Below are 10,644 nucleotides of genomic sequence, written 5' to 3'. Positions count from 1 at the left end.
GATTCTTCTGTATAGTGGCACCAGCGTCAGGAGGGTGGCAACATTCTGTCTGCCGAGTCCCGTGGCAGGGACCGGATATGATATGATATGACATATGTTTCTGTACGCATTCTGTCTGTTTTGGAAATATGCATTTGACACTCTGGATTCTGTACTCATTTTCTGTAACCATTATGATTTGACTTCTGTGATTCCGCTTTACATATTCAGTACATGTTTCGTACTGACCCCCTTTCTTCGGGGGATGCGTTTTCATGCCGCGCAGGTACAGACGACAGGTTTGCTGATCCGCACGTTTAGGATCCCATTTCTGCTGTTTTGGGGCACTCTCTTCTACAGAGCTCATCTTTTGGTACAGTCTGTCACCGCTATCTGGATATGTACTTTGTTCAGGGTATGACGGGGCCTTGTCCCGTCTTATGATTATGATATGTTCCGTAGAGGTCTGTGGATACATCTGTGTGGGTTCTGTACATATGTTTAGGATGTTTTGTTTTATGATAGCCTTATCGGCTTCTGTGTGCCAAGTCTGCTCTTCTGTTAAATTCTGTAGCATCCACTAATGTTATTACTATATTATTATTCTGATAATATGCTAATTCGGGTATCGGGTCGGAATAGGTGCCCAGCTAGGGCACTGGTCGCGGCCCACGGGGTTGGGTCGTGACACTAACGTTTTCTTAATTAAAAGATACGTTCAGTAATATGACACGTCAGGATGTAAGTATATCTGGTGTCGTCAAGGAATCAAATTATCTAGTTAGTGAATAAAGAAAAGGAATTTGGGCCCTATGTTTTGATTCCAAACCAATGATACAAACAAAATCCATGGGAATATTTTAACAAGTATTGTTCACATATAAAGGTTGTAGCCCAATCACCGTAAGAGCAATAGTTAAGGTGATGACTCAAAGATAAAGTAGTAACAAAATCTGGCTCTACTTTCTTAACTTCTCTTATTTATGAGTGTCTAATTTTTGTGGAGCGTGTTTCATAAATATTGGGATAGATAACCAACTTTGTGACGATCTTTAAATGCATGCTAAATTTAGAAATAAGATATTTGACATGTTTATAGTGATTTATTAGACCATTATGTAAAGATTATGTGGAGTTCACTTTCAATTTATGGAGGGACATAAATTGGATAGTTCATATTTATACTTGAAAGTGTTTAGTGTGAATTTGATGTCTCTTGAGAGAAGCATAATATATCTTTACTTTGTGGATTTTGCGTGTTCGACAAAAAGAGATGTATATTAATTGAGTTTGGTGATTTATCTAAACTTGAAATTAAACATTCATATTTCAATATAGTTTAGAATACTTACATTTCTACAAGGATACATGAAACGCCCCGATTTTTTTTTTTTTATAAAAAAAAACTCGCTCTTGAATTTTTGATTGACCATACCTTGATAGTAAGGGTATATTTTACTTCGCACTCCCTGGATGTGAACTTGACGACATTTGAAACATGCTTGAAGTGTTATGGTGTAGTTATATGAATTACTCCTACTATGATTATCTTATTAAATTTATTAAATGGATTAGATATTTATAAAAGTGGGAAACCTTTTTATTCTATTTTATTATTTTCTGGTAGACCATGGCTCCAACCAGGTGATTCATGACAGGGCTAAAAAAAAGAAGTAATTTCGTATATAAAGATATGGGTTTCCGGGTTTAGATCGAAATGGAATCCCCGAAAACCCCCTCTTAAGAAGGAATACCCAACTTCTGGGGTCAGCTTCGATCACGAGGAGAGAAGAGCGGACCATTGAAAGTCTCAATTCCTATCCGCCCAAGGTAGAGAGTTCAATTTCATATCCAACGATTTATTGACCTACAAATCTGCTATTACGTAACTTAACCCTTCTCCGCAAACTCTTTCAGTTGTTGGATGCGCAAAACAACCTTGATTCATAAAGAATGATTCTTTTGAAGTTATACGGACTTTCGAAAAAAAATGCCACGCGGAGCGTGTCACGAGATATATCGCTCTCGGACTTCTTACGGTAAGGCCAATGCACCAGCCAGCCAGTGTGGTGGCTTCATATCAAGGAAGATACAAGTTATTTTATTATTTTTCATTCTTATCAAGTAAGATATATATCCCTTTGTCTCTTATTCCCCCCACCTCTATAATTTTCGTTTCCTCTCTAGAAAAAGAAGACCAAAAACTCCTCTCCTCTCATAACATTCATCCACCAAATCAATCATCAATACTTTCCTTGGTTGAGCCCCAAAAAACTCCACACGATTGAGGTAAGTTACAAACCCGTTTTTGGATTGGACTGGTGTTAGTGTTTTTGGCATAACTCCTTGTATAAAGCTTAGTTTTAAGTGCTTCAACATGTTATAGAAAGATATTTCATAGAACTAAAACTTTCATTCAGACCCTAAAACCCAGTTTTGCTTGTATTCACTCGAAAAGGGGCGAAGAAGTACAGGGTCGGTGCTGCCCAGATTTTCGTTTTGCAAACCCTACATGTACTGCTGTTAGTATTTTGAGCATATCTCTTTGTACGAAATTGCTATAGGAGTGATTCGAATTTCTCTAAGATCCTAAGACATATATCTACAACTTTCATTGAGGGCATAAAGTCTATTTGTCCCATTTACCCCTTCGAAACTGAGCAACAATACAAGACAGTAGTGCTGTCCAGAATTCCTGTTTTGATAGTTTGGGCTGATTTTCATTGATTTCATGTTTAGTTTCGATGTGCTGAGACTTTTAAACTTAAGTAGATATTTGATTGCGTATTTAAGGTGTATATGCTCTTATTCAGGCTAAGAGGAATTGTTTGACGAAGTGGACTTTGGTTGGTCTATGGCGTAGATGAATTGAACTCCTCGAGTTGTGGTAGTGTTATATCCCGTATTTTGTACAATCAGACATTTCAAGATAATCGCGATAGGTTAAGGGCGAGGCTATATCTTCGAGTTTGCTAACACACAAGTTGCTTATGAATATTATTGGTATGGAAATATCAAGGAAGGCTAGGGGTAAAGAGGGAAATTCACAAGGTGGTTCATGGTGATATTGAGGAAGGCTAGGGGTAAAAAGGGAAATTCACAAGGTGGTTCATGAAAATATTGAGGTAGGCTAAGGGCAAAAAAGGGAAATTCAAAGAAAGGGTTTATGATAAGGCCATGTATGGTCGTGTGGTCCCCCACCCATGGCTTGGCCAATTAACTCAAGCCAAGAGTGGGGGAATGTGTTCCTCTTATATTTGTAGGAGTCATCTATATATATATATGAACAAGAGATAATCATCTAGATATTTCCATCTTTCTTTACAACATAAGAACTTGAAGAAAAAGGGAGCACCATTCGGCCATGGCTAGCCGAACTTAGGGCCCTGAAAAAAATTGATCAAAAAATAATTTTCTTCTAGCATTCCAACCAATTGAAGGGTCCCTAGTAAAGTGAAGTAGTCGTTGGAGCAAGCAAAACATCCATTCTTGCAAGTTACAAACCCTAGCCAAGTAATAGGACAAGTGGAAAAAGGTAAGGTTTAATCTTCTCTTTCATGTGTTATGGATGATTTGTGCATGTTGTAGTGTGTAGAAATGGATGGAATTCATGAAATTATGTGTGTTGGGTTATAGCCGTGTAGGTACTTGTGTTGTGAAGAAGAGGTGAATTAATTTTACTTAGTATTTTAGTTGTTGTTGTGGTGGATTCTATGATGCGAATGAAGGTTTAAATGGTTCAAGTTGGTATTGTAATTGCTTGTGGGCTGTTGTAGGAGTTAATGTGATTTTAATATGGTTTCTTGTAATTATGAGAATGAAGTTGCTAATGTGTAGATTGTTGGTGTAGTTCATGAATTTGGAAGAAAAGAATGTGTTGTTGTTGTTCTTATGGAGTTGGGAGGTTACGGGTAGTGTGTATCTTGGTTGGGCCGTTTTAAATTAATTGTTGATGCTGCTAATATGATTGTTGGTATTGTTGTTGATAATTTGGCCGAGTTGAATTCTCGGGGTTGGTTGAATTTATAGGGGAAATGCTGCCGAAATTTCTGTAAATGAAGTGTTAGTTTAGGATTGGACTCTTAAGTATCTATAGCTAATGTTTGGTATCCACTAACATTGTTGTAGATCTTGCGAAAGCCGAGACTTGAGTTCGGATTAGCTTAGGAAGCGGGCAAGGTATGTAAGGCTTACCCTTTCTTTCTTTTGGCATGTCCTAGAGCTAAGTAAGGTATGCCATGCACCTTGGGGTAACTCTATTCTTTAATTCCGAGCTTGTTTACGATTCTTATTCACTCCTTGACATGAGCATACTTAGTATAGTCGAGTTTATAGTATGATTAATTAACGAATAAAGCATAAAGAGTTCATGTTCCTGAAAGAGTTCTATAAGTATTAATGTCCCTAACTTCCGTAGACGGTTTCGGATTGCTTTGAAACGTTCGTAGAGGGTTCTGTAGTAAATGATGTCCACAACTTTCTTATGCTAACTCGGATTGACTCGAAACGTGTTTATGATCCTTCAAGTGTCGATTAGTGTACTTACTTATAGAGTCCTAAAAATTGTTTTATATGCATATGGTTTCTCACTACTCTGCTCGTGCATGCCTCAATATGTCTTTCACTGAGCCCGGGCCAGGATATGTTATCATGCGCAGTTTCACTGCATTGTTCACCGAGTCCCTCAAAAGAGGGCCGGGACACGTTATATGTATATACACTCTGGAGTATGATGTGTTATGGAGTATGATGTGTTATGGAGTATGATGTGATCAGGAGTATGATGTGTTCGGGAGTATGGTGTGTTACGGAGTTATTCCCTATTCTGGAGTACGATGTGTTATGGCGCCAATGATGGGGTAGCGACCATGTCTTGTCCACCGAGTCCCATAATGGGCCGGATAGGACATATCCCATCTTCATGCATGATTTGTGTTTTAAAAGTAAGCATTTGGTACTCTCGATAGTGTACTTACTTTTTGTATTTCTCGTTCCGATTATGGCTTTGTTTACTGTATTTCATGCCTTACATGCTCAGTACATATTCCGTACTGACCCCCTTTTTCTTCGGGGGCTGCGTTTCATGCCCGCAGGTACAGACGCTCACGTGGGTGACCCGCCAGCTTAGGACACCTATCCTGCTACTTTGGAGTGATCCCTTGTTCCGGAGCCCATACTTTTGGTACAAATCCTTCTGTTGTACAGATATATGACCATTTAAGGGTACGGCGGGGCCCTGTCCCACCATATGATGATGTGGTTATTCTTAGAGGCCTGTAGACATGTATGTGGGTCATTGGTGGTCATCGTCAGTTATGTCAGTGTGGATTACGTTTTGGCAATTTCCTGCATTACGATAGCCTGACCGGCTTGTGTGTGATATCATATGTGATAGTTTATACAGCGTTTTGTCTTGTACTATAAAAGCCCTTATTATGCTAAACGCAAGTATGATAAATGTCTATCTGGTTGAGTCGTGACAGTATAGGTTGAACGATAGATTGTATGATAAGGGGTGCTCGGTAGTCAATACTAGGTACCTGTCATGGCCCTCTGGTTGGGTCGTGACAGGTAGAACCTGTTGTGTGCTAAAACGCCAAGGTTCGTGTATAAACTTGAACTTGAAATATTTTATTTTCTGAAATTTTGAAGTATCTTGATGGGTTGTTTCCTTACTCTTCGTCTTATATTATGGTATGATTATTATCTCAAGTATTGCAAAACTTTCGCTAAATCGCCCACTTGTACGAATTGCTTGATCATTTCGCATTCTTGTTGGGACTTTGTCCTTCTTGTTACGGTGATGTGTCATCGATATTGGCATGCCCCTCGATTCGGATCTTGCCCATCGTGACTTTGGATTTACATTTCGTCTTGACGATGGATTTTCGTCCATTTTCGAGTACGAGTGGAAAGCCACTTTCAACATGGTTCTTGATTCTCTTGATACTGGGTGACGACCCTTCTTGATATGGGCTTCGGTCCTTCTTGATTTGGGGCTTCGGTCCATCTTGATATTGATTGTGCTTGGTGTGATGGCATGACGTACATATTGGGCGAAATTGGTTTTTTGACAAACTCTCTTGAATTGAATTATAAGCTTTCTTGATACTTGAGCCTTCGAATATTAGTATCGATATTTTGAAACTCTTCAAGGTTGGTATTTGATATTTTGATATACTTGTTTACTTGGTTTATTGTTATCTTATTGAGCTACGTATGACGGACAAGGGAATTGGAGAATCTAATGGCTCCAAGCCCAAAGTTTATACACCACTAAGCTTTATGCTTAGCGATAGTTGTTTTCTATCATAGGTAATGTGCGGGAAGAGATGTGAAGATGGCCATTTGGAGTAGATTTTTTGGGAACCTTAGTGAAGATCACATTTGCATATGCATCTAGGTCTTGTAAAATTTTGGGGACTTGTACATGATCCATGTGTGGCACTTATGTATGAAAATGTGAAGGCTTGTTGGACACAAGACCATATGCTTGTAACTTGAACTTGGTGACTTGTTTTGCTATTTTAGGGTGTGCTACCAACCCAAGTCATGCCATGTACTGAGTTTACATTTTGCCTCGTAATTATGTACAAATAAAGATACTAGTTCTGTGATAATCGCAAGTTTGAGTTTTGTGTATCTTATGGACCCGCAATGGTGTTGATTTGAAAATATAATTTCAAAATGAAGTTTCTTAAATGTGTTGACTATTTGAGAAGAGAATCACGATTTTAAATTGATACTTTGATATTGTATTTCATCTAAGAAATTTTTGGAGGGTACAATGAAAAAAAAAGAGATGACGCACTTTCAACCCTTTTTCGCGTGGGCCTATTTCCGTTATTAAACATTTTTGTGTGAATATCCTTTGGCATAAATTTCTTCTAAACATTGTAAGTGTGAAATTAACTTTTGTTTTGTAAGTGGTATCCTTTCAAAGGGGATGCTACAAGTTTTGGTATCAGAGCCTAGGTTTGTGATTCTAGGGTTTTTGTTATGACTTGTTGGTATACTTGTTCTTTTTTTTCACAAGTTTTGTTGAGTGTATTACGCATATGCATCGTGTACATGTCCCTAATGCAATGTGATCTTCCCTTATGTAGGAATTAAGTTATGGCCTTTTCTTCTTCTAATAGACCTATGGAAGCCGCTCGTGAGGGTTTAAATAATCCTAATGCCCAACCTCGCTTACAAGAAGGGGTTGGAGAACACTTTTCTGATTCTAATCCTCCTCGTACTAGTGGATCCGAAGTGGGAAATAATCAGGGTACAAGAGTTGGGTCACACCCTCAAATGAGTCATAGTGCTCCTGTTGTTGATCTTCCTTTTCAACAAATGGCTGATTTCTTTCGTCACATGGCTAGAAGAATGCCCGACCCTAATAAAATGAACTTTGAGAAAATGAGAAAAATGGATGGAGTTGAGTTTGAAGTCACTGTTGATCCTACGGATGCCGAGCAGTTGTTGGAGCGGATGGAAAGAGTGTTTGAGCAATTAGAGTGTTCAGACGCTGCCAAATTTAAGTATGTTGTCTCACTGTTACAAAAAGATGCCTATGACTGGTGGGTAAGTGTACCGAATGCCAAGGTAAAACCTCCTGTTCTTACTTGGAATGATTTTGTGAAAGAATTTCATATGAAGTATGTCCCTCCTGCTTATCATGATGCAAAGAAAAAAGAGTTCTTCAATTTAGAGCAAGGGGGTATGTCTATTGCTGAATATCAGCAGAAGTTTCTCAGGATTTCTCGTTATGCTGGTGGTATTATTAATAACGAAAAAGATAAGTGCAGGCGATTCGAAGACGGTTTGAATAATTCCATCAGGAAATCTGTAACGGTCCTACAACATGAAAACTTTTGTAAATTAGTTTCAGCTGCTCGTACTTGGGAAAGGATCGATAAGGAACAAGCTAGTAGAAATGAAAACAAGTTCAGAAAAGCAGATGCAGATTCAGGAGGTCCATCTAAACGGGGAAGGTTTGACAATTCCAAAGCTAGTACTGCTCACAAGTTAGCCCAGCATAAGCAAAATAGATCAAATTTCTCTACTGCCAGCACTCCAAGCTATGGCCAAGGCAAGACTCGTATACCCACTTGTGCACAATGTGGAAAGAATCACTTTGGTACTTGTAGAAGAGCCTTTGGTGCTTGTTTTAATTGTGGGAGCTTCGATCATAAAGTTAAGGATTGTCCTAATCCTAACCCCACTTCTTCTCTGCGTACGGAAGGCTCTGTTCAAAAACCTATTACCATTCCTTCTCAAGGGAATAGAGGTGCAAGATCTAGAAACACACAAGCAACAGGTGCAGGTGGAGCCAATCAAGCTAGTGAGTCAAGAGCTACAGCACGAGCTTATGCTATGAGACAGAGGGATGACCAAGATAGAGCAGACGTGGTTGTTGGTAAATTTCACTTATTTGGCTTATGTGTTGTTACATTATTTGATCCTGGTTCTACACATTCCTATGTTTGCTCATCATTGGTTATTCCTAAAAATGTGAAATCTGTGAGACTTGATTGTGGTGTGCTTGTCCAAAGTCCTTTGGGTGAACAAGTTGTTTGTAATCAAATCTATCGAGGTTGTCCCTTGGTGATTCAAAATCTAGCCTTCCCTGCTGATTTTATTGAAATGCCTTTCCAAGACTATGATGTCATTATCGGTATGGATTGGCTTTATAGGTACCATGCAGTAGTTGATTGTAGGTCGAAGCATGTGACCTCTAGAGCTCCTTCACTTTCACACATCGTTGTTCAAGGTGAAAGATCATTGACATCTAATATTATCTCCGCGGTTGTGGCAAGAAAGATGATTAGTCAGGGTTGTGAAGCTTATCTTGCTCATATATTTGATACACACCCGGAAAGTCCAAGCCTTAAAGATATACCAGTGGTTTGTGAATTTCCTGATGTTTTCCCTAAAAATCTTCCTGGACTGCCCCCGGAAAGGGAGGTTGAATTTCCTATAGAGGTTATTCCTGGAACTACTCCTATTTCTATAACACCTTATTGAATGGCCCCAGCAGAATTGAAGGAGTTGAAAAATCAATTGCAAGAACTTCTTGAGAAAGGTTTTATTCGCCCGAGTGTTTCTCCCTGGGGAGCTCCTGTTCTATTTGTGAAAAAGAAAGATGGAACTCTTAGGCTTTGTATTGATTACCGGCAACTGAACAAGGTAACAATTAAGAATAGATATCCACTGCCTAGGATTGATGATTTATTTGACCAGTTAAAGGGTGCTAGTTTGTTCTCAAAAATTGACTTGAGGTCTGGGTATTACCAACTGCAGGTAAGGGAACAAGATGTCCCTAAAACTGCCTTTAGGACTCGATATGGCCATTATGAATTTTTGGTGATGCCATTCGGGCTGACGAATGCTCCTGCCGCATTCATGGATCTGATGAATCGCGTGTTTAAGCCTTATCTTGATCAATTTGTGGTGGTCTTTATAGATGATATCTTAATATATTCCAAGAATAGTGAAGATCATGGAAAGCATCTTCGAATTGTTTTGCAAATGTTGCAAGAGAAAAAGCTTTATGCTAAGCTTTCCAAATGTGAATTTTGGCTTGGTGAAGTGGCTTTTCTGGGACATATTGTGTCGGCTGAAGGTGTGAAGGTGGAGCCTAGTAAGATTCAAGCTATTGTTGAATGGAAACCACCTAAAAGTCCAACTGAAGTAAGGAGTTTCTTGGGTTTAGCAGGATACTATAGAAGGTTTGTCAAAGGCTTCTCCATTATAGCCTCTCCTTTGACTAAACTCTTGAGGAAGGATGCCAAGTTCGTATGGGATGACAAATGCCAAGAGAGCTTTGAAAATCTCAAATCTTTATTGACACAAGCTCCTATACTTACTCTACCAACTGAAGGGAAAGAGTATGTGATATATAGTGATGCTTCTCATCATGGTTTGGGTTGTGTCCTGATGTAGGAGGGGAAAGTGGTTGCATATGCCTCTCGAAAATTGAAACCACATGAATTGAACTATCCTACTTATGACCTTGAGCTCGCTGCCATAGTGTTTGCTTTGAAAATTTGGAGGCATTACTTATATGGCGAAAAGTGTCACATATTTACTGATCACAAGAGTTTGAAGTACTTGGGTACACAAAAAGAGTTGAATTTGAGACAACGTAGATGGCTTGAACTCATTAAAAATTATGACTGCACGATTGATTATCATCCGGGTAAAGCCAATGTAGTGGCAGATGCTCTAAGTCGCAAAGCCTTTGCTAGTTTATCTCTAAGTCATTTGCTTAAATTAAGAGCCATGAATGCCTGTCTTGCATTTAATTCTGATGGCTCTACTGCTGCTAGTTTGCAAGTCAAGCCAGTTCTACTTGAGCAGGTGAAAGAAGCACAGAAGTTAGATGAGAAACTTGTGAAATTGATCAAAGAAGTTCAAACTGGAGAAAAGCTTGATTTTAAATTGAGGGAGGATGGTGTTCTACTTTATCAAAATAGGTTATGTGTCCCTAAAGATGACAACTTGAGAAAAGAAATTTTGAATGAAGCACATACTTCACCATATGCAATGCATCCTGGAGGTACTAAAATGTACCAAACCATCAAAGAATACTACTGGTGGAATGGTATGAAGAAGGACATTGCGGAATTTATTTCTAGATGCTTAGTTTGTCAACAGATAAAGGCCGAGCATCAAGTC

The 10,644-nt window shown here is 38.9% G+C and overlaps 1 protein-coding gene across 1 annotated transcript; it reads left to right on the top strand.

The window, feature by feature from the left end:
* Positions 1 to 7,095: 7,095 nt before the first annotated feature.
* Positions 7,096 to 8,991, top strand: LOC132613039 (uncharacterized). The gene has a single exon (XM_060327101.1). It carries the CDS (start codon positions 7,096 to 7,098, stop codon positions 8,989 to 8,991), a length of 1,896 nt encoding a protein of 631 aa, XP_060183084.1.
* Positions 8,992 to 10,644: the final 1,653 nt, after the last annotated feature.

This window comes from Lycium barbarum, chromosome 10, assembly GCF_019175385.1.
Source record: "Lycium barbarum isolate Lr01 chromosome 10, ASM1917538v2, whole genome shotgun sequence".
NCBI lineage: Eukaryota > Viridiplantae > Streptophyta > Magnoliopsida > Solanales > Solanaceae > Lycium > Lycium barbarum.
The sequence above is the reverse complement of the archived record's forward strand: the minus strand, read 5'-3'. Positions and strand labels throughout refer to the sequence as shown.